The following is a 24,476-nucleotide window of genomic DNA, read 5'->3' as shown; positions in this document are numbered from 1 at the left end:
TCACTGGGTAGTCAATCATGTTTAATCAATTACATCAGCTGTTGAAAATGATACAACAGCAAGCTCAATATAAGTATTTCTAGAGCTGTACTGTCCTGGTTTGGGACTAGGATGCTGAAAGAACCATTCCATGTCTCTCGTATTATGCAGCATAATTTAAAAAAAAAAAAATGATTCCTGACACATAAAGGCCTAAGCAAAAATCAAATCTTTTTTGATTGGTATGGGACAGTCACATCAACAGCTGACAGGCACATATTAGGACATATTGACATCACCTTAAGTCCTAGTCTTCACCAAGTTCACAGGTGTGGCTTTATTATGCCCTTCCCAACACAGCAGATGCTCCCTTAAAAAAGCAGGGAGCATGTAGAAAACAAGTGGCCTGTTTTTATAAAACTCTAAATTTATTCAAAAATGTTAAAAGATTTCACTTTCCCTTCTAAAATACTTTACATTAAAAAAAAATTAAACTGCTTGCTATTTTCTCAGACACTGTACAAGCTGCTGCCTCCGTTTCTGGGGACCAACCTCTGCCCATCCAAACCTCTTCCCTGCCCTCCCTTCACTCTTGATACTATATTTGTTTATAAAACCCTCCTTCCTGTCTTCCCCCATGTCCTGCTCTACAGGCGTAGCTTCCTCTACAGATTCTGGGCCCTTGGCTGCAGGTGAGGCAGGCTGGATCAGCAGTGCAAGGCAGAATGCTTTGTGCTTCTGGGAGAAAGGCCGATTGGCTTTCCTTAATCAAGTGGAGGATCACTGCTTTTTTTTTTTTCTGCCCCATGGACACCTGTTCAGAGCCGAATATTTGGTTTGGGCTTGCCCATGGCTGCCCCTTCGCCAGTTTCCACCAGGCACAGGTCCATGACAGCTGGGTCTGACAACTGTACCCTTTGTCTGCATGTGGATCGTCAAGGACAGGAAGAGTGGCACATGACTAGTGTAGGGATTGATGGGGCCCCAACTTCTCAGGGTGTGGGAACCAAACCCCCATGGAAGTTTGGTTTTTGGTAGACAAAACTAGGCTCAGCCAGGACCATGGAGGTAGGGATGAGGGGGAAAGGTCTAATCACAGAGTTCTGGGGTAAGCAACATTCCAACAAAACCCGCTCCCTTCTTCTATCCCCTCCCTTCATCCTGTAGGGTACAGGATGATTCCAGAAAGGAGGAAGAAAAAGAAGATGATTCTGTTCTGTGGATGGAAAAAATGCAGGCGATGACAAAGTACTTGAGGCAAGGGGAGGCCTGCTGGAGTCCGTAGTTATTACGGCTTTTGTTTTCTAGGAGGAAGGGTGTAGGGGCTGGGAGCCAGGCCCTCTGAGGCTTCATCAGCTTTGTTCTTTGTCCTTGACTAGTAAGACTGTGTGCTGGCCCCCACTGGACACAGATAAAACCATGCGGTTCTCCAGTTGTTTGCCTGTCATCTCCACGGGGCTCCAGGCATCCTCCTCCTGCCCTGTGCCCAGCTGGTAGTTTGTGCCCATGCCCCAGGCAAAAGCACGACCTATAAGAGAGAAACAGGGGCAGTTGTCTGCAGGATCCTTAGCTTCACCTTTCTGTAGTGAGAGAAGCCTGGGACATAACGGTGAGTTTTAGTCTTGGCCTATTGCAGCCTGGAATGTCCCAGCCTCTGGGAGTTTAGGGAAGCTGGGAAAAGTCAAGGGGATGGTGGATAAGAGCTTTGTCATCCTGGTAACACAAGTCCTTACACATTGTCAAAGACTTCTCCCTACTCCTAGGCATGACCTTTACACCACCCTCCACTCCCAGGATCAGCCACCTCTGAGACCACTCTGTATTTCCTGTGCCTGGGATGCCCTCCTTTGCTTATCATAAACCTTCAAGGTGTAGTACAAGCCCACTTCCTTGGGAACTCTTCCCAGATAATCCCAGATCAAGCACCTCCACCAGCCTGACTTCTCAACGCCCCAATGGCTGTGAAACTCACCCACTCAGGCTTTGGTGACGGCTTGCTCATACCCTCCTCTGCTGTGCCTGTCAGAACCCCGACTACAAAGCCTACTTTCTCCTAACAGAATTCTGAGTATAACTCCCTGGGAAGCTGGCACATACTAGGTTGTAAATAGAAGGGTCACCATGGTGGAATATGTAAAGAGAAGCCTCAATAGGAGCCTGGAGACCTGGGTTCAAGTCCCATTGCCTGGTTAGGTCTCAGTTATATTTCCCCTCTGCTGTCTTTCTCCTCTACAGAACAAATCCTTTTTTGAAAGAATTCATTTATTCATGTTAAGTTCATCAAAGCCAGAGCTTTTGACAGGAGAAAAATAATGTTATTGTAAACATTGCACTCTGCCTCTCAGCTCTACCCCATGGTGGACCTCAGAGCCTACCAGGCATTCGGTAAGAATCACAACCCCCAGGCCCCACCCAGACCAAGTGTGGGCAGGCCCACTCACCATCCTTGGTCACAGCATACCCCACAGAGGCCCCACAAGCCACCAAGGAAACGGCAGGCAGCCTGGAGATGAGGGTGGGTTCGCTCTTCTCCGCAGCACCCTGCCCAAGGCCCAGCCGCCCATACTCAGCCCGGCCCAGGCTGTACGCTTTCCCTGTGGAAGGAAGGGGAGAGATGAGGGGCAGCAGAGGGCGTGTTTCAGGTTGGCCAGGAGAGTTCCCAAATCCATGAGAGCTTGTCCCCATTCCCCGGGTGATGAGGAGGAGGTCTACAGTTTCTCTTCCAGTTTGGGGGGAGGCCAGGGAGAACCTCTACAGAACCCCGCTAAACTCATACTTGGAAGAACACCAGGACTCCGTGGGGCAGGTGTGACCCTCATGGACCAACATCGGGCCCAATCCATGGAGCAGACCCAGGTTCCAGGGGCCATGGTCTCAGGAGTCAGGCCAGGCCTGTGCTGAAGGAACACGGCACTCCCAACCCAGAGGTCCCACCTTCTGAATCCATGCAGACTGTATGGTGCTGGCCACCGGAGAAGCCCACCCAGGACTTAGTAGAGTTCTTGAAGGATGTCAGGTTCTGGGGTACAAAGCAGGATTCTGTGCCTGGGGTTCCTGGGAGACAAGGCCAGGATAGAGTCGCCAGGGGTGAAGGGGTCCAGGGAGCTGTCCTTCTTCATCCCCTCCCATGGAGGCCACCCAAACCTCACCAGTGTGTGGATATTCTCATTTTCAGATGACAAACTGTGGCTCTGAGGGAGGAGTACAATAAATGAGGGGTGGAGCCAGGACTGGAACCCAGGCCACTCTTGGGACTCACCAAGCTGATGGTAGTTTGAAAGGCCAAAGCCATATACATGGCCCTCGAGGGAGATGGCAAAAGTGAAGTAGGCGCCACAGAAGGCATCCTGGAACTTCACACGGCCCCGGCTCCCCCTGCATTTCAACATCACACACTTGGGGACCAGGAGTCGTTCTGTCGGCAGAGAAAAGCCAGGGTCAGTGGCGGACACACACAGCCTCTCCTCTCTGCCCTGTGTCGGTCTCTCCCACATTACTAAAACCCCCAGAGAGAGCCTAAGCAGGGACTTTTCTCCTTACAGACAGAAGAGGTAATTGAGGCCAAGAGAGTACAAGTGCCTTACGCAGACTGCCACAGTCCTAGGAGGTAATATTTACATGGAACTTACCAGGTGCCAACCATTCTCCTATGTTAACTCATTTAACCTCAGAACAACCCAATGATGTAGTTAGGTTTAGAGATGAAGAAACTATGTCCAGGGTCCCACAGTAGGTGGTAGAACCAGGATTTGAACCCAGGGTAGCCTGGCTCTACAGTCAAAAGTTCTTAACTACGACTGCAAGTCTATCTGAGGTAAGCCTAAAGACACGCACAGAATCCCTCCTGCCTATGACCTTCATCAGGGGGTGGACTGCCAAGTTGCCCTGCCAGAGGGACCTAGGTCACCTACCAAGGCCCTGCCGGCCACCACGATTGGCAAATAATTCAGGCACACGGCCCAGCTGGCCCTGCTCCCCGCAGCCCAAAGTGTAGAGGTCACCATCAGTTGTGAGCATCACCAAGTGGTCGTTTCCTGAGGGTGAGAAGGAGGCAGGAGGCAGGGCTTGTCTGTAAAGCCCGAGGCTGGGCCGGCACCAGAACGAGGTTCTCCAACTCCTGCCCAGAGCAAGTGACCCCAGACTCACCTGAGGCCACCTTCACCACGGGCACACTCAGCTGCACTTGCACGGGTACCATGCTCTTCTTCATGGGCTCCAAGAGACCGATCACGCCATTATTGTCCTGGAAGGAAGGGGCAGAGCACTTAACAGAAGTCCTGCATGCCCCACACCCCCAGTGCAGGCTTGCAGGCAGCCACAGGGCTGTCTGGTAGGGGCGTCAGATGGCGATGAAGAGGTGCCCAGGAACCAGGCCATGTAGTGAAATATTTATGAATGAAATTACACATGGTCTGTGAGTTGCGTTAAAATAACAAAGGAGTTGGGGAGTGCATGGGAATAGAAAGGAAACAAGTTTGGCCAAAAGATGATAATTGTTAAGGGGAGTAGACAGGTATTCAATGTTATCTTGATTACTTTTATGTGTTTGAAATGCTCCATAAATAACTTAAAAATAGCCCCAATGAGGAAAAGCCTTATCAGATTTTTTGGCATTTCAAAATAAATTAAATACCAAAGTATCAAAATAATTTTGATGATAAGTCTGCTTTTTAAACCACACTCCTGTGTCTTGGAAATTCTGAGCTGTAGTAATTTCCCCCAAAACCCCCAATACTCCTGAGAAATGTGGAAGAAGGCTGGGAAGGGGAGAGGAGAGGTGGAAGGCAGGGACATGGGTGGGGGTAACAGGTTTCCTGGATCAGCCTCAGCCCAAAGACGTCCTTGACTCACCCTCTCCCAAGACACACACTTCGTAACATCAGTCAAAAAAAGAGCCAGTGGTGTGGACAGGCCTGAGTGAAAACACCAGAGACCTGGGTCGGGCCCAAGCTCTACCTCTGGGACTCGATTTCCTTACCAGTAAGTACAATAGAGGCATTGACATGAGCTATCCTTGGAGCCCTGCCGGTTAATTCTGTCTGCCAGCCCCTGTGCAGTCTTCCAGACCATCTTACCCGGAAGGAGCCCCAGAGGAAGACACGGCCATCTTCAGTGAGGGCCGCTGTGTGACTGTCTCCTGCTGACACTTGTACCACGTTCTCCTGCAGTTCCACTTTCCCGGGAACCATCTCTGAGCCTTCCACTGACGTGTCCCTGCCCAGGGCACCCTCGTCATTGCAGCCGAAGGAGTAGACCTGTGCACAGGATGCCCCCGTTAGTACAAGGTCTGGCCTTTCAGTTCATTCTTGTTCAGACCACCCCCTGTGCAGCTAGTCAGCTCCATTTCCATAGAGGAATGTGTCTTGGCTCGACACTCCTTCTCCAAGTCCTCCCACCCCAGTCCCTATCCAACATCCAACACCACCCCCAACCTACCTGGCCACTTTTGCTTAGACACACGGTATGCATGCCCCCAGCTTCGGCCTGTACAATGTCGTCTGGGATGGGTACCAGGGCTGGCTTCTTCCTCTCCATGACATTCTCGCCCAGCCCCAGCTGGCCCACGTCGCCCTGGCCCAGTGTCAGCACCAAGCCCGGTTCTGTGCGGTGGGACCTATGTGAGACTGAGGGGTGAAGAAGACAGCCCCTGAGCGTGTAGGATGACTGGAGAGGAGAGGTCACTGCATGGGCTCTGGGGTCACACAGACCCGGGTTCAAGCCCCTGTTCTGCCACAGACCATTAGTATGACCTTTCTGAGCCTAAGTTTCCTCGTTTGTGAAATGGAGATAACATTAGTACCTATCTCATAGGATTTGTAAAACTTGAGCACATTATTAATGTGAGAGGAGAGAAACGGAAACAAGACAACACTCAATATTGTGAAATGAATCTTGGTGGGGAGAACAGTGAATATACAAGATAGCTTTCCTGATCAATTTTAAGTCTTGATAAGGTGCCATGGTGCCAACAATGAGGGCTCAGGTAATAATGTGTACCTTTTACTGACTGCTCACTACGAATGTTAAATTGCTTTGTGGTCCCCCACATCATGCTACACGTCTTCCATATTTAAGATCCCATTTTACAGGAAAAGGAACAGAGCCTCAAAGAGGTTAACAGAGGTAATAAGCAGTCGTGTTTGCACTGGAACTAAGGGCACCTACATGGATCTGAGCACAGTCCCTAGCCTCCATCCTCAGGTGTGACTGGGGTCCTGAACATATTCACACTGACACCCTGCGTTGGTATTGGTCCTACCAGGCGGCAGACGCAGAGCAGCTGAAGAGGGAGGGGCAGGAGTAAGCGCTGACACGGGTATTTGCTGAGAGGTAAATGCCAACCAGTGGGCAGCCCAGGGCCATCTGCTGGCCAATAACAATCGCCTGCAGCCCCAGACAGCCAAGGGTGTCCAGCTCCTCCCCCGGGGGTAAGGCCACATTGCCAGGGCCTCAGAGGGTGTGCTGGGCAGGGAGGCCACCTGGGTGGGTTTTCTGGTCAGGAGGGCTCAGCCTGCAGGCACCTCGGAAGCTGCGGGTGCCTGGAACGCGGTGGGATGCAATGGCCCTCACTGCCTGGTTACGAGGGTCTGCAAAAGATAGATACTTGCCTAAGTGTGAGTTCACACTCCTCCTTCCCAGATTGGGGGTGGATTTCTCTTACCTGCTTCCCTCCAAGAGAAAGAGGAAACTACAGCTACCTCCCTTAAATGGTACCAGGACATTATCTCATTTTCCTCACAAGAGCCCAGTGAGGTTGGTACTGTTCTCGCCCCTCATTTTATGACGGGGTAATCCAAGCTCAGCAAGATTAAGATACTTGCCCAAAACTACACACTTAGGAAGTGGAAGAGCCAGGACTTGAACCTACATCTGGAAGTCAGTGGTCCAAACCACAATCCATCACTGCTTGGGACAAAGCCTTAAGGTCTAGTGTTTTTTGCTAATACTACCTGAGTGCTTTGTGACAAGTCTGTACCTTTCTGATTCCCAAAGGCTGGGATTCAATGACCTACAGGAGACTCTCCACCTGGGGAGAGTTCCTGGACTTTCAGACCCCTCAGCTTTAAATGTCAGGGGGGAAAGAGCCCAGTGCCAGATTTGGGGGGCTTCAAGAAGCCATCTAGTACCGAGATAGAGGTCAACTTACCCTTCACCTTCTTGCTTTTGGGGAGGGCATCTTCTGGGGATGACCTTCTCTTAGCCATACGCTTGGGTGGCATCTTTCTGTCCTGAAAAAGCCAAACAAATACTCCATGTCAGAAATGGTGATCATTTTCCTGCTCTAATTAGGCAATATTAAGAAAAAAGAAAAAAAGGAAACCTTGAAAAAAGGTGAGAGGAATTTCTCAGCAATTCCACTTCTCAGAATTTATCTGAGAAGAACAAGAACAGAATAAGATTAAGTTCCACAAATATTCTCTATTGTATTCTTCATACATTTTTAAAAAATGGAGTAACCCATGTGCTCAATAGTAGGGGAATTCCTAGATAATTATGGTATATTCATGATGGAACAATATGAAGCCACTAAAATTGATGCTTTCAGAGATTTATTTATTGAATAGGAAGATGTTTACCATTTCCAAATAATATAAACAGATTGAAAAACAGTTCATCCCTTTTTTGAAATATAAATGCATACACATCGTGCATCTGCATACATGGAGAAAAAAATACATCCACTACTAACAATGGTAATCTCTGGAAAATGGGATTATGAACAACATTTTTCTTTTTACCTTCATATATTATCTAAGATGTTTAACAAGGAGCATTACATATTTTTATTATAAAAAATTACCCATGGACATGGACAACAGGGTAGGGGTTGACTTTGGGAGTGGGGGGGCACGGGGCAGGGGGGAACAAGGGGGAAAAATTGGGACAACTGTAATTAAACAACAATAAAATAAAATAAATGGCTAGGAAAAAAAATTCCATCTCTACACTGAAGAACATTAAGTATACCTAATAACTACCCCCAAACTCTGAGGTAATCACTAGTAACTTTGTAACTAATGGTTAACTACATAACTACTATGTAATTTTGATAAATTACTGTTATTATCAGACTTTAAAAAGCTATTCTCATTAAATACAACCAAACCAGACCATCATGCCCTTTGATCCAAAAGTGCCACTTCTGGGAAGAGCCTGGCTTTTCTACAGAGTCCAACAAGAAATAAGCACTATATATATACTCACACTAACATACAAACACCAGCTGTTACAAAAGAGGGAAAGGAAGTCACCTATGGGTGACAAGAAGGGTTGCTGGACATAGAATGATCCAGGGCAGCACCGGCCTGCAAGTCAAAGGGTCTATGATTCGATTCCCAGTCCGGGCACACGCCAGGGTTGCGGGCCAGGGCCCCAGTTGGGGGCACACAAGAGGCAACTACACATTGATGTTTCTTTCCCTTTCTTTTTCCCTCCATTCCTCTCTCAAAAAATAAATTTTAAAAAATCTTCTTAAAAAAAAAAGAATGACCCAAGGCAGCTGAAAGTCTCAGTCCTGAACCCTCCTTTAACTAATACTGATTCCCAAGGCTGCTGAGAACAGACATTCTCCCTCAATTCTAACCCAGCCCAAATTGTGCCCCAAACCTTTTTGCTCCACAAATGCAGCTCTGGAAATACATCTTTACTGAGCTCTGGTCTTTAAGGTTGTCTAAGCCTGGGGCTCCCAAACTCTGGATTGTGGTTCCTCTCGTATGGACGGCTGGGATCAGGACGCTTTAGAGCTCTCCTGATGCATAAATGGTGTAGTCTGCCCTGGCTGGTGGCTCAGTTCATTGGAGCATCATCCCATACACCAAGAGGTTGTCGGTACATCCCTGGTCAGGGCACATACCGACATTGCAGTTCGATCCCCATTTGGGGCACGTACAGAAAGCAACAAATTGATGTTTCTCTCTCACATCAATTTTTCTTTCTTTCTCCCTTCCTCTCTCTCTCAAATCAATAAATATATCCTTGGGTGAGGATTTTTTAAAGAGAGAGAGAGAGAGACAGAGACAGAGAGAGAAAATATAGCCTCTACAGCCTTAATCTGGGCTCAGCTACTTCCTAGTTGTTTGACGTGGAGAAAAGCTATATAATCCCTTTTGATTGAGTTTCCTCCTCAGTAAAATGGGAATAATAATAGTACAGTATTCCCTCACTTATTGTGGGTATTATGTTCTAGACCCACCTGTGATAGGTGAAAATCCGCGAAGTAGGAACCTTACAATTATTTTAGCATTTATATATATTTTAAGGCTTTATAAACCCTTCCCACACACTTATAAACCGTTCCCAGACCCTTATTAACCTTTCCCACTCCCTTATTAACCTTTTCCACACTTTTATAAACACTATTTATGTTCTTAAATATATTCTACACTCTTAAACCTACAAAACTTTAATGACATACGTATACAGTACCGCAAAATCCCGCGATATAGTGAAAAATCTGTGATTAATTAAATATAATATTTTTTTAAATCCACGATACAGTGAGGCCGCGATAAGTGAACCGTGATATAGAGAGGGACTACTGTACCTATATCTTTGTAATGTATAGGATCAAATGAGCTAATACTGTAAAAGTAATCACATAATAAGTGCTCAGTGTTATTATTATGTCTAGGACCTGCCCCAGGTAGTGCCGAGACTCAGCTCTAAACTAACCTAACCCTCCTCTCCCCTACTTCACAGATGAGGAATACAGACTCTACTCAAGAGCCCTTCCCAGGCTCAGCTGTGAGTCTACCCAGCAGCCAACTCCTGGCCCCCTCCTCCGTCCTTCCTTCCCGTAGATCCTAGAGCCTCAGCCTGTTCAGCTCCCACTCCACAGTATATGAACACAGAGGCCAATGGCCTCTAAATTTTGGGGCATTCTGCTGACTATCCTGAGGCAGGAAAACAAAGTACTGAAAACAGGGAAGTAGCCATGCAGGTTGAGCTTCTACAGGTTGTGACTGGCCCAGTTCTGACTCTGATGAGGTGGCAGTACTGAGCTTCACCCAAGTTTTATTCTCCCAGAGTGGGAATCCTCCCTCCAACCCGCTTCTTTGAAACTCCGCCCACACTAAAAAATGCACATTCTTTGAGATTAGAGGGGACTGGATTCACCAGCCAGGGCGTGGCTGGTTCACCTAGTTTTTGTGACCACAGTTAGCCAGTAGCCTTAACCTCTATTAATTGTATCCTCATCTGTAAAAGTGGACGCCATGACTACTTCTTAGGGCTGCCGTCAAGACTGAATAAAATCTAACACTACACATCTATTTGAATGGCCAAAATCTGGAATGCTGGCAATGCCAAATGCTGGTGAGGATGCAGAACAAGTCTCTCTCTGTCTCTAAGATTTTTTTTATTTTTAGAAAGAAGGGAAGGGAGGTAGGAGAGGGAGAAAAACAACAATTGAGAGAAACACTGATCGGTTGCCTCTTGTACACACCCCACCGCATCCAGGGATGCAACCTGCAACCCAGGCCTGTGCCCAGACTGGGAGTCAAATCAGTGACCTTTCGCTTTACAGGACGACAACGCCCAACGAACTGAGCCACACTGGTCAGGGCTGGGCACTCTCATTCATTGCTGCTGGGAATGCAAAATGGTACAGCCACTTTGGAAGACTGTTGGGCAGTTTCTTATAAAACTAGATACAGTTAAAAGAAAAAAAAAGAGAGAGAAAAAGATCAACAACTGGAATTTAAAAAAAAGGAAAACTAAATACAGTTGACACTAAACAACACAGGTCTGAAATCCCCAGATCCACTTACGCGTCGGTTTTTTCATAAATACATACAGTACTATAAATGTATTTTCTCTTCCTTACGATTTTCTTAACTTTCTTTTCTCTAGCTTACTTTTTTAGGTATGAATACAGAATATAATACATAGAACATACAAAATAAAAGACTGAACAAAATGTTGGTAAAGAACTTTGAAGTGCCACCCTGGCGAGGTAGTTCAGTTGGTTAGAATTGTTGCCACTTCAATCCCCAGTCAGGGCACATACAAGAAGCACCAAATGAATGCATAAATAAGCAGAACAACAAATTGATGTTTCTCTCCCTCTCCCTTCCTCTCTCTCTCTCTAAAATCAATTTTAAAAATTAAAAAAAATATGCCCTGGCTGGTGTGGCTCAGTGGACTGAGCACCAGCCTGTGAACCAAAGGTTGCTACATAAGAGAATAACTTGGGAATCGCACAACAATGTGAACGTACTTAATGCCACCAAACGGCACACTTATAAATGGTCAAAGTGATGAATTTTATGTTGCGTATATTTTACCATAATAAAAAAAGAGAGAATTACTGGAAAAGGGGACGAGAGTGGTCAGGGAGCTGACGTTTGAGCTGAGACCTGAAACAGGAGAGAAAGCCAGGAGAAGAACTGGACAAAAGTGTCCCAGCAAACTGTGTGTGTTCAGGAATCTGGGGAGGCCAGTGGGGCTGTAGCTGGAGAAAGATTACTCAGACGGCCTCAGGGGACCAGGGGCTGGATCAAGAGAAACAGGGAAGTTGTAAGAAGAATGTCTTCATCAGATTTGCATTTTCAAACAATTGCTCTGGCTACTGCAAATAAAATGAGCAGGACTGGAAGAGGAGGCCATTGCAGGCATCCAAGTGAAAGTTGATACTGACCTGATCTGACCTGAGGCAACAGAGAAAAGTATGTAGACAAAATATATAGATCAACTTAGGAAACAGATTCGATTTGCCAGTGCGTTAGATGTGAGAAGTGAAGGGAGGAGGAATCCAGAATGACTTTTCCATCCTAAAAAATCCAGGGGATTCTCTTCAGGGTTGAGCTTAACCAAACACAAGGACTCCCAGGCTTTGACTTAACTGACCAGGTGGGTGGTAGACTTCCCTTTAGTGAGAAGATCACTGGGACAAACAGAAGAGGAGACACCTGGAGCTCCGTTTTATCAGGTGTTTGCATTAAGTCTGAAGTGTTTGGGAGCCATCCAAGAAGGGATGTTAAGAGGATACAGTTAGGTGGGTCAGGGGCGTGAGATATAACAGACACCCCTGTGTTTCAGGTAGACAGTTCATACCACTGACCAGGCTGGCAGCAGCCAGTTCACTATGTCCAGGGCCCCTTCCTGTCAAGGCAAATCTCCAGCCAGTTCCTCAGAATGAACTGCAGCTATTGTGGGGTCCAGAGCAAGCCTCCCCAAGGAGGAACTCTGTGGTATGCAGATTGTTTTGAGCTACAGGCCCAGGAGAAACTTTTGCCCCCTCCCCCTTAACTACCTAGAAAAATTTGAATTAGGAGTTTCACCCATAATAAGAGATAACCTCTTTTGCCCTGGCTGGGTAGCTCAGTTGATTAGAGCATCATCTTAATACACCAAGTTTGCAGGTTTGATCCCCGACCAGGGCACATACAAGAATCAACCAATGAATGCATAGGTAAGTGGAACAAATCTATGTTTCTCTCTCTCTTTCTCCTTTCTTCTCTCTCGCTAAAATCAATCAATAAATTAAAAAAAAAAAAAGATAACCTCTTTTGACCTTGGCTCAGTGGATTGAGCGTCGGCCTGCGAGCTAAGTGTCGCTGGTTCGATCTTCTAGTCAGGGCACATCAGAGAAGGAAAACTCTGACTCCAAAAAACCTCCGCTGCCTTGCGGCATACCTCTTCAGGGGAAAGGCTAAGGGAGTAAACCCCGACAGAAAATCCGGAGCCGGAGTCCCTAAGGCGGTTTGACGTTGTAGTCAACACCGGCAACTCCTGCGGCGCACCTGAAGCCAAGCTGTATTGACTCTGTCTTTCCCTTGGACCCTTCAGCTGCGAAGAGAGGGGGGGTCTGCTGCATGGGCAACAGCAGACCCTCCATATCACCCTGCCCAGGCTCTGTAGCTTCAGCTTCACTGGAGAGGACACTCCAGCATCATCGCAAGATGTCGATTCAACACGGGAGGAGACAGATACCGTGTCACTCCCGAGTCGAACTGCACAACCATTCTTGGCGGTGCAGATAGACTCTTAAGAAGCTACACCATCGTCTCTCGAGACGGACGGCTGCCGATCGATCGATCGATAGGGCAAGAGTAAGACAAACTTCTGTCTTCTAAGCATCTGTTCTTTTCTTTTTGAAAGATTTTATTTATTTTTAGAGAGGAGAAGGGAGGGAGAAAGTGAGGGAGAGAAACAATTATGTGTGAGAGAAACATTGGTTGCCTCTCACATACCCCCAACCAGGGGCATGGTGTACAATCCAGGCATGTGCTCTGACTAGGACTTGAACCGGTGACCTTGTGGTTTGCAGGATGACACCCACCCCACTGAGCCACACCAGTCAGGGCTAAGCCTCTGTTCTTAATGTGCTGCAATGACCCTTTGAAGCCCCCAAGACACTTGACTTCATCCCTAGTTCAGAATGTCTTATATACCCATGTTCCCTTCCTGTCTGAACCTCTTGTGCATGTGGTTCATATGCTCTCAAGTATGCATAGTTCCCATACACATGTATGTATTAAATTTGGTTATTTTCTTTTGCTAATCTATGTCATGTCTATTGATCATCAGACCAGACAGAAGAACTTTAAGGGAGGGGAAAGTTTGTCCTTCCCCCCCACAGTTAGCTGTGCTGGGGAGGGAGACTGTAGTGGCATGAAAAATACTCACAAAGAAGTGAAAACGAGACAGAATTATGTCAGCACACTGGTGTTGGTGCTCGGCTGACATGTGGACAGGCCCAGAGTGGAGACAGAAAAATATATAGGAAGTGTTTGGTGTCATGGGGCACTAACAAAAATAATTGTTACTGGGAGTTGGAACTAACCCCTAGGCACCTGTGTTTTGGTGTTTTGGCTAGAATTTTGGGGCAGCTCACTGCATGCTAGCCACAGTGACCCTACTATACAGATAGAGAAACTGAGACTCAGAGAAGTGAAGGATCTCACCCAAGATTGGAAGAGGAAATCAAGATCTGAACTAAGTTCGTCAAGACTCCAGAGCTAGTGCCCTTATCAGCTTCTTCCCCACACTCTCCAGTCTCTCCATCTGCCTGGGAACTATCTCTCATATCCTCTCCCCCGAGAAAAAAGCAGACTTGTCTCTGGTCTCCCTGCTCCCCAACCCCATCCCATTCTACAAGTCATTCCTGGTCTCTCTAAACAAACCTGAAACAAGCTGCCTTCTTGCTCAGACTCCTCAGTGGTTCCCTTTACCTGGAAGATCAAGTCCACACTTCTTTTTTAATGTTTTACTTATTGATTTTTAGAGGGAGAGAAACATCAATTTGTTGTTCCACTTATTTATGCATTCCTTGGTTGATTCTTGTATGTGCTCTCACTGGGGATTGAACCTGCAACCTTGGTGTATCAGGACACTGCTCTAACCAACTGAGCAACCCAGCCAGGGCCAAACCCCACATTTCTTAGCCTGGTACTATAGATCTCCAGACTCTGGTACAGACCTAACTTTTGGTCTCACCCTTTATCTATTACATCCTCCTTCCTCTTCCCACACAATTTTAGACTATTTACTGTTCTCTCCATACCATCTGCATCTCTATACTTGCCCGTCCCTTATCCTACAGGAAGAACCTCTTCACCTGTCTCAAGGTCTGCTTTACTGGTAAGTCACCTCTGATCCCTCTCCCAATTTTAAAGGAATCATTCTCTCCCAGAGAAATTAGGACAAACTTTTGGACCACAATTACTTTAATTTACATGTCTATCCACCATACAAATCTACTCGTTAAAATATAAGCCTCTCTGGGGCACTGGCCACTCCTATCTTCTACATGCCAGCAACATTTTACTTCCCACAAGCTGAAGAAGGCACCCTCACTCCTGTTTCACAGTTGAGGGAACTGAGGCTCAGATAAGTAAATTTACTAGCTTAAGTTCGCACAGCCAGTAAAGGAGAGCCAGGGACTGAACCCAGGCATATCTGATGGATTAAAAAAAACAAACAAACAAAACAAAATGAAAAACAGGTTGGATAAAGGTAGGCCATGATCTGGGCAGGGCGGAGACAGCCTAAGCAGGCCTCCCCAGGAGTCCCCCATGAGCTTGGCCAAACACAGGAAGCAGAGGGCAGAAGGCCGCTAAAAGGGAGAGGATGGTGAGACCAGAGAGGAGACACTGAGACAGGTAGGGACTAAGGGTGGGCCAGGTGAGTGAAGAATCGGAATGACATGGGAAAGGAGAACGGGTACAACCCCCTGCTGCAGTGGAGTTGAGCACTGGCTTTAGAGTCCAACAGACCTGACTTCTCCAAGCCTGAGAATCCTCATCTCTCAAATGGAGGCCTCTGGGCACTTAAGTGCTGTTGTGAGCAATCCTAAGGGCAGGGCAGGCGATGAAAGGGCATCTTCGCAAAGGTGGAGCCTTACCCCCGTGACCCACCTGCATCCTCTAGTGCACAAATAAGTCCTCTGTGCACATGCCCTCTAACCACTTGGGGTGTATTTCTTAATCAGACAGTGAGTGACTGGGTTGGCAATAAGTAGTAGTCTCTTGTCCTCCACCATCACCCCCCAATAGACAAACACAGCTTCCATCTTCAAGGGGCTCACAGTCTGGGAGAAGAGTGAGACACAATCCCAAATACTTAAAAGTCAGACACAGAGTCGACTGGCCTAGAATGCTCACACCTGCCTCTGAGGTGTGATCACCCTGGCTTCACAGATAAGAAGGCTGAGGTTCAGGACAAGGCGCCCCAGGCCACACAGGAGTGGGAGGAAATGGCAGGTTGCCTCCCCACTCCCCACCAGGGCCAGAGCTCCCCCTTCCCACTTCCCCTTGAACCTCAGTTTCTTTTTGTGATGAACATAGACATACCAGATTAGGCAGTCTACCAGGGGCCTGGTGTTCCTGCTGTGACCTCACCACAGCTTCATTTCTGCAAAGGGAGGCAGAGTCCTTTCTGACCACAGCAGCTGTCCCTACCACCATCTCCTGATCCCCAATGTCAGGAGGCGGACACCTGCCTGCCAGACCCAGAGGCTGAAGAACCTCTTTGTGAGAAAGATCCCCAGGGAAGGGAGGACAGGGGCTCATCTGCCAACAAACATTTGCTGAACTCATGCTATGTGCCAGGCACAGCACTGGGATACATCTCCCCAAGAGTTCCTCATCAGGGGGTCCCCCTTGTATACAGAGCTGTGCCTGGGTTTATTGCTTATTTTCCGCAGACGGAAAGGGGCCACATCTTCTACCAGATGTTAGAACCACTGCTCTATGAAAAGGATAGGATATCAGTAATTCTCACCACATGCCTCTTACCTTCATTTTGCAGATAAAGAAACTAATAGTCAGGGGATTGGGTGAGTGGCCCACGGGGATTCAACTAGTAAGTTGCAAAGCTAAACAGGATTCCTGCTCTTGGGATGTCTTGAAAACATGAGCATGAACTAACTCAATTGTTCCAGACTCCATTCTAATATCCTTCTTGGGTGACAGCATCCCTGCCTCCTTCACCCCCACCCACTGTTCCTTGGTCTTGGACCTGAGACCTTTCAAGGCCTAGTCCCTGCTGTATCATTTTGTTACTCCCCTCATTGTAGCCTGTGTTCCAGTCAGACTCACACCTGTGGAATCCCTGAGTGTAACACTCACCTAGGCCTTCATGCTTTTGCACAGGCTGTTCCCTCTGCCTGGATCACCCTAATCCCTCCACCCCCGGTCTGTCTGAATAACTCTACAACTCCATTAAAAGCCCGTTCAAGCGTCATCTTACCTGGAAAGCCATCCCTGACCCTCCTGGGCAGGGTTGGGTGACACCCTCCAAGTTCCCGTGTAACACTCCATACACTCAACCTCTGCTAGGACACCAACGTCACACGTGGTTAAAGCACCTCAATTACTCTGTGATGAATGAATGACCTGCCAGCCACAGCGCCCTGGACTCCACCATACATCGATGATCACAGTGGCCCTTCTGTAATTGTGGCCCCAATTAGGTATCCCCAAGGAGACCGGGAGCTCCTTAAAGGCCACATGGGGTCCTTCTCAACATTGTTCCCCAGCCCCGCAAGAGCAGCACGGTGTAGACAGCCAGTAAATAATCTGTTGACAGATGAGATGATACGGAGTTCACAGCACACCTCTCCAAACCGGTCAACAGTTGTCTTGGTGCCTGCTGACGCTGAGATCTCTTTCCCTGCAGCAGACCCTCCCTAGCCAATTCTCGAGCTCCTAAAGCAGACCCTCGCCCGGCAGGATTCCTTCCCCAATTTGCAAACCGAATTCTCCAAAGGAAGGCTGGACAAAATCACTTCCTGCTTGGGAAACTCAGCCCGCGCCAGGGCAGGTGGCTAGGCTCAGCGAGGCGAGCGGGTCTGCGCACCCGGGCCGGCGAGGTCACCGCGGCGGCGCGCAACCCAGCCGGCCGCGCTTGGGCCGTTTGAATCTCCCGCCTGCGCGGACGAGCGGGCCCTGCGTGAGAGGCGCGGCGGCAGAGGGGCTACACGGCCTCCGCTCAAGCGAGGTGGGGCCCGGCCTGCTCCCGGAAGCCCAGTGGGGCCGGGACACGAGCACCCGCACCCTCTGCCAGCCGGCTTCACGTGGAGCCGTAGCCGCTGGACCAGGCGCGGGCGAGCAACGGCCCCAGCCGGCCGAGGACCCCCTTGCTCCGGCTTTGGTCACTTAGGAATAGCCTTCCTTCAGGACCCTTCTCTCGGGACGCGTGCGACCTACCTTGGTGCAGGTCAGCTACAAGGAACTCGTCGGCTCACCGGCTGGGCCCCAAACTACCCGAGAGCATGCGCTCTGCAGGCCTCTGGCCCTGGCCCAGGCCAGAAAGGAAAACAAAGAGCCCAGCGGCCCCTGGTGGCCGCCCCGGGAAGTGCAAGTGACACACTCCCCATAGGGAGCTCTCCATGGGTGGGTGGTACTCCACCGGTACAGTGGGTGTGTATTTTGGAGACGCCCCCAAAATCGGGACAAGTGGACTGACAACCAGAAAGACCACTTATAAACTGGGTTTGTTTGGGAAAATCTGGTGTGGAAGGGACAGTACGGAGAAAAGAGATACTGATCTTTCCTATTCTGAAGAAAGATGAGAAATCAGACTATCAACACAGAGCTAGCTATGACAACGGTACGCACAGGGGCATCTGGCTCAACCTGGGACGTACGAAAGGCTTCCCAAGTTAACTCGAAGAAGCCAGGACATTCTAGGAGAAGCACCCCTTGCAATGACAGGGAGCCGTGAGAGTCTGGGTGGTTGTGGGAAACTGCTAAGAAGGGAGTGACCAGGAGGGCACCGGAGCAGGGAAGCAGGCCAGGGATGCACGGTCCAGTGTGTCTAAGGAGCGCAGCCTGTCCTGAGGCAATGCGAAAATACGGAAGGGATCTGACCACGTGAGTGATGAGTAGATTTTTGTTTTAGAACAGAATGAAGAACGGACTTGTGTGAGGAGGGAACCAAGAGTGGGGAAGAGCAGGTGGAGGGTGGCAGACTAGAAAGAAGGGAGTGTGAATTGGGTTTGGGTGTCTGGAGAAGGAAAAGAGGAACCAAGCAGATGACCCTCTCCTTGTTAACACTCTTGTTCTTCAGGAGGGACACAAACAGTTCGTGAAGACTTCAGTTGTTCCCTGAGGTGACCTCTGTGGCCATTTGACTGTCTGGGTGGTTTCCCAGGTCAGGGAGTGACCTCTGCAAATGGTATTTTCTCCATTTCATGTTGAGTCTGACTCTGAAGGTCACTCTATCATACCCAAATAGATGGACACTTTTGATGAGTATTTACCAACTGAATTTCTTTTTACTACGCAGAGCCCACCCCAAAGTACTCCCCATCTTGAGGATCTCTTACCTCTTCAAGTTTACCTCTGCCTCCATCATGAACTTCTCCTTTGGATGATATAGTACTGTGAAATTTCTCCAAGTTTAAGCCCTAGGATCTCTGCTCTCTCTGTTGTCTTCCTCCAAGATCTTACTCATCCACATGGCTTCATGTAATTATAAAAATGATCATTATCACCTATTTTGTAAAACCCTTTAACTAGAGAAACATGTCCACCCATGTTCTTTAGCATATTTGTTCCTCACAAAAACCTCATGACAGTTGAAAAATCAGAAAAATGAGGTTCAAAGAAGTTAAGGATGTTCTCTGGAGTCATCATGCAAGTGGCAGAGGGGGGCCAGAACTCTTGTTCAGAGCTGAGCCGTCACTTTTTAATTGAGAGGGCAGTCCATCCAGTCCGGTTCTGACCTCCATCCTAAGATCAGCCCTACACCCTCCCCAGATGACCCCATGGATCTAGACCCTCTCCCCACAGAACTTCATCATTCCAGCCAAAGTGTAGATGCTTTGAGTATAGATTCAAACCTTAACCTCTTTTCAGTTTCCTCTCTCCCCTCTCTTCATGTTTCTGTTTTTGCCCCTCTGGTTGAAAACACCACCATCCTGGCCTTGGCTCCCACCTCATTTCTGCCCCTCCTTCATTCCACTAATATCCCCAGATTAGTCTCCCTAAATACATGGCTGTGAGGCCTTGCCCTGCTTGAAAATCTTTGAAAACCTAGAAATTTCTTTGGTGCTGTGCTTGCAGTATCAGCTGGCAAAGTCCCCCTTAGCCTCAGCACCATACTCTGAAGGTACTAGTTATCATTCCCACCTTCTCACTTTCATCCGGACTGTTCTCCTACTAGATGCCTTTTTCCCTGCCTAGCTGAATTCTTGGTGTATTTTAAGGTTCAATTCAGTTCCAGTTTTCACAAAGTCTTCCTTGGCCCTGTTTATCTTTTCCTTCTTTGAACCCAAAAATCAATTTTTAAAAGATTGTATTTATTTATAGAGAAAAAGGAGGGAGAAAGAGATGGAGAGGGAAACATCAATGTGTAGTTGCCTCCTGTGTGCCCCCAACTGGGCACTTGACCCACAACCCAGGCATGTGCCCTGACTGGGAATTAAATCGGTTGGATTTGCAGGCCAGCACTCAATCCACTGAGCCACACCAGCCAGGGCACAATAGTTAAAAAGAGAGTACCTATTTTAGAGAGGTATATGGAGTATTAGATGAAATGCTGTATGAATCTTACCACACTATCATGTTCAAAGCTAGTAATATATTATGATACGGATTTGGAGTTTGGCCCAAATCTTGTTTTCCTATTTACTACTTAGGTGATTCTGGGCAAGTTACTAATTATAATTCTTCCCTTTTACCTCTCCTGAAAAGGTCTATGGCTCTGAGTGATATAAACATGGTTTAATAGTAAATCGTTTATTCATTCAACAAAATTTATTGGATACTGTTTTCTTAGTTTGCTTCAGATGTCAGAGAATGTTATTTAACAAGCTCATTGTAGTACTTATGAGACTGTAAGTAAACTTTTTAAAATATTAACTCATTTCTCATTATACCCCCAAAAGGCAGTTACTTTCAGTCATCCCTAGTCTATGTATGAGTGAGGAAATTGAGGCAGATTCAGTGGCTTGCCCAAGGTCACATGGACAGCAAGTTGGGGCATCAGGATTCAAACCTAGGCCATTTGACTACAAGCTTGGCACAACCAGTAGGATTGCCTACATGCAGGAAAAGACTGTTTGGAAAGTCTAGACAGGTATGTTGCAAGTTAAATTTAGCAGAAAGTGTGGGACCTAGAATACTTGCCGACAGCTTTGCTTCAACTGTACTTGGGACATCAGGAGAGAAATGTGTTATTTCCTGCCCAGCATTAGTTAGAGCCCCACCCTGAGAATTTGTATTAAATACTTAATCTCTGGTTGTAGATAAAAACCTACCACTATACTGACAGTATATGGTAATGAATAAAGATTACAGCTGGAGCACTGGCCTGTGAACTGAAAAGGTCGCCAGTTCCATTCCCAGTCACAGCACATGTCTGGGTTGTGGGCCAGGTCCCCAGTTGGGGGCGTGTGAGAAGAAATCGATCAATCCTTCCCTTCCCCTCTAAAAATAAAATCTTTTTTTTTTAAAGCTGGGCATTGGCTGATCCTGGGGATAAAGAGAACCCTGCCTTGCATCTGGCTCCCTCCTGGCAAATCTGTAGGGGTTTGATGCCTCTGTGCAGAGGTTCCACTTTCTAGTTGTGGATTTGGGCAACTTAGCATTTTTGTTCCTACATTTCCTCATTCAATAGTTTAGATTAATACCCACTTTAGAGCTGTAGGGATTAATATACGCAAATGCTTATAACTAAATACTGAGAGTGTTGCTTGTTTAGACAGATAACCTAGATGTTGCCGTATCAGTTAAAAAAAACCCTAGCTCTGGCTGGTGTGGCTCAGGGGATTGAGTGTCAGCCTGCTAATCAAATGGTCGCCAGGTCAATTCCCAGTGAGGGCACATGCCTGGGTTGCCAGCCAAGTCCCCAGTTGGGGGCACACAAGAGGTAACCACACACTGATGTTTCTCTCCCTCTCTAAAAATACATACATAAAAAAAAAAACTCTAAAAAAACAAAAAACCCAACAAGCAAGCTCTCCCAGGTTTTTCTCCATAATTATGGCTGTATGTAACAGCTCCCATTCCCAAATTTATCCTCTGGCCCTGAACACCATTTATAAGACTCCATCTGATATTCCATTTACATTTTGAGCCATAAACCATCACTCAAACCCCAAATTCATCCACTTCCCTTAAATCTGAAACCAATGGTTTCATGGCTGTTCTACCTCCCCACACTATGTTCACTCAGTCCCACCAGGGTCTAGACTCTACCTTCTAGATGGTTCCACTAGTCCCCATCCTGCAGGGCCTATCACTTCCCTACAATGCTAGCAGACTGTACAAGGGTTTGACTAGGCTTCCATTGTGACTCAACCACATATCACTCATGGGAAATTTTCTTCCAGGCTCCTGTTTGCCAGACACAAATAGCAGGTTTAACTAGCCTAACAGCTGTGTAAGACTTACATCCAACCTTGTACTTGTCAATGTCAAGTTGACTGTACATCATGGGTAAACTCCTGAAAGTAAGGATTGATTTAATTGTATCTCCCCCATGGTCAAGTGCCAATATGTTAAAACAAAAAGAGCACAAGAGGATACACAGGACAAGAGCTAAGGAGACTTTAGGCATTAACTGCTATACTACTTCATTCATGGACTACTTTAGGCTGAAGTACAGTACATATTCACACTAATGAAGCCACACTAATACGCATAATGTACAATAGCCTTTATTAGAATGCATAGATACATTAGAAATGGATTTTTAATAAAAAGTCATCTAGGCTCTCATGGGTTTCTACTTTCTGTTCATTCAGCAGTCCAGTTTGAAAACCAACTTTGAGGATTGAAAAGGACGAGTATCATCTTAGCCTCAGTTATTTACCTCACGCATTCTGAAAAGTTCTCTGGGCCACATAGGTCCATCCAAGGACCATACTGTTTTAATAGACCTCATACTAAAGTGCATTCTGCAATTCCTTATAAATTTAAATGGGCCACATGGCCACTGGAACATTTTATAAATCAGTTAATACAGACCTAGAACTATGCCTGAGAATTTGCATTTCTGTCCTCCTCTTTCCCCCTTCACTCTAAAGGGCAGTTACTAATCTTCCAAAAATAGAAAAACTTTACAAACTTTCCGTTAAATAAAGGACCCAAAAAGCATTGTCAGCTGCCAAAAATTAAGGTGAGGCTCCTCTTCTCTCCTGAATGAAACCAGAAAAGATTAGACTTATTTATGAGGACTGTCCAGAAAGGATTCAGCCACTTAACACGAAAAATGGAAACATTTATTTAAGACACAAAATACAAGAAACATTGTACATCGGACAATGCCGCTTCAGTCCTCTTCAAAGCAGGCACCTTGGGGCCTCACAGTTCTCCCGGCCCACTGTTCAAAACACTGCAAAGTCCTTTGTTGGAACCACCATCAGCTTTGCCCCATCACATTTTCCTGAACCTCACCAATGGTCTGAAATCTTTTCCCTTTCAAAGGTGATTTTAGTTCTGGGAAAAGCCAGAAGTCGCAGGGCACCAAATCTGGGCTGTAGGTGTTGCTGAGTTACCTGGGATATTTGATGTTTCACCAAAATACTGCACAAGACGTGATGCAGGGGCAGGAAACATTGTCATGATAAAGCTGCCAATCACTAGTTGCCTGTTGCTGTAGCCATTTTCACCATATTGCTTCTCCCAACAAAGAACTCTGAGGTAGTACTCCTTTTTGTCTGGCCTAGATGGGCGAACTTGTAATGGATGACACCTTCCACTGTGATGACTGTGCCTTCGTTTCCAGATCACAGCCACAGACCCACCATTTGTCTCCAGCTATAACCTTTTGGAGGAAATCTGGTTCATTGGTAGTGGTTTGAATCAAGTCACTAGCAACTGCAGCACAATGTTCCTCATGCTCTGGGAGCAGAAGCCGCAGAAGGAATTACGCCATGACATGTTTCATGCGAAGGTCATGCATCAGGATCTCAGACACAGTAGTTTTTGGAATCCCCAGATCAGCTCCTAGTTCTCGCACTGTCAGTCGCAGATCTTTGTTGATTGCAGCTCGCACACGTTCAACATTCTCAGGTGTTCTGCTTGTTGCAGGCCTTCCAGAACGTGGGTCACTTTCAACAGTTTCTCGACCATCTTTGAAGCGTTTGTGCCACACTTTTATTTGCGCTGCACTCATTGCGTCGTCCCCGAAAGCCTTCTGAATCATCCGAATGGTTTCCGCTGAGGAATGTTCAAGCTTAACGCAAAACTTGATGCAGATTCGTTGCTCTACTCGCTCAGTCATTTTGAATGCGGTGGCCAGAGTAGATGCTCACTCAATGGTGTCTCCTGCTCACTGACTAGTACAGTGAAATCTTCATTGTTCAGGCATGAGCATTCTCCAGTCCACTCCCAGGCTGCCACGTTATATCAGTTCTTATTATATTAACAATGGCTGGACTTCTTCCAGATAGACCTCGTAGAATCTAAAGTTACAAAAAAAAAAAATTTAAATTAGCGTACTAGACATTTCCTGCATGGTTTGTCTCCTCAGTCACTGTCCAAAGGACTCTGAGAATCTGTAGGAATATGTAGGCGCAGACTCAAGGCCCGGATTTCTCTCCAACGTTGTGGAAAAGGACTACAGTACAGTATTCCCTCACTTATCGCGGGTATTACGTTCTAGACACCCCTGCGATAGGAGAAAATCCGCGAAGTAGGAACCTTACATTTATTTTAGTATTTATATATATTTTAAGGCTTTATAAACCCTTCTCACACTTATAAACCATTCCCAGTGCCTTAACTTTTTCCACTTTATTATAAACACTACTTATGTTCTTAAACATATTCTACACTCTTAAACCCACGTAACTTTAACATACATATACAGTACTGTAAAATTTTATATGGGTACTCACCAGTGAAGTATACTACAACTTGAATGATGAAGATGATGAATTAGCTGGGTAGTATTGATGACGATGAAGGTGATGAAGATGAGATGAATGTACTGCACAGCAAAGAAGAGCATTACAGCTCTTCTAAAGGCACCACTTCATCAGGCGCTTCTTCAGGTGGTGCAGTAGTATCTTCGGCCTCGTCCGTAACTTCTTCTTCTGCTAC

At 46.9% G+C, this 24,476-nt stretch overlaps 1 protein-coding gene and 1 non-coding gene across 7 annotated transcripts; both read right to left on the bottom strand.

Moving 5' to 3' along the window:
* On the bottom strand, positions 1-18,833 carry RCC1 (regulator of chromosome condensation 1). Of its 6 annotated transcripts, XM_090268924.1 has the most exons (12): positions 17,631-17,708; positions 7,301-7,352; positions 7,127-7,208; positions 6,459-6,566; positions 5,416-5,603; positions 5,055-5,234; positions 4,126-4,222; positions 3,891-4,013; positions 3,239-3,394; positions 2,914-3,033; positions 2,421-2,573; positions 1-1,507 (listed from the first exon to the last, which is right to left on the bottom strand). In XM_090268924.1, the coding sequence occupies exons 3-12, from the start codon at positions 7,197-7,199 to the stop codon at positions 1,332-1,334; spliced, it is 1,374 nt and encodes a 457-aa protein (XP_090125050.1). In that variant the 5' UTR covers positions 7,200-7,208; positions 7,301-7,352; positions 17,631-17,708; the 3' UTR covers positions 1-1,331. The 6 variants fall into 6 exon arrangements, with proteins under 6 accessions (XP_090125050.1, XP_090125051.1, XP_090125049.1 ...); XM_090268925.1 differs by lacking the exons at positions 7,301-7,352; positions 17,631-17,708 and adding an exon at positions 18,752-18,833; XM_090268923.1 differs by lacking the exon at positions 7,301-7,352 and having other exon boundaries at positions 17,631-17,713.
* Positions 18,834-23,874: 5,041 nt separating this feature from the next.
* On the bottom strand, positions 23,875-24,071 carry LOC150014476 (small nucleolar RNA SNORA73 family). Its single transcript, XR_016510262.1, has one exon. It is a non-coding gene; the product is annotated as a small nucleolar RNA SNORA73 family (small nucleolar RNA).
* Between the last annotated feature and the right edge of the window lie 405 nt (positions 24,072-24,476).

The sequence above is a fragment of the Furipterus horrens genome, unplaced genomic scaffold (assembly GCF_987537825.1).
Source record: "Furipterus horrens unplaced genomic scaffold, mFurHor1.1.pri manual_scaffold_3, whole genome shotgun sequence".
In the NCBI taxonomy this organism is placed as follows: domain Eukaryota; kingdom Metazoa; phylum Chordata; class Mammalia; order Chiroptera; family Furipteridae; genus Furipterus; species Furipterus horrens.
Note: the sequence above shows the minus strand (reverse complement) of the source record. Positions and strands in the feature narration are given on the sequence as shown.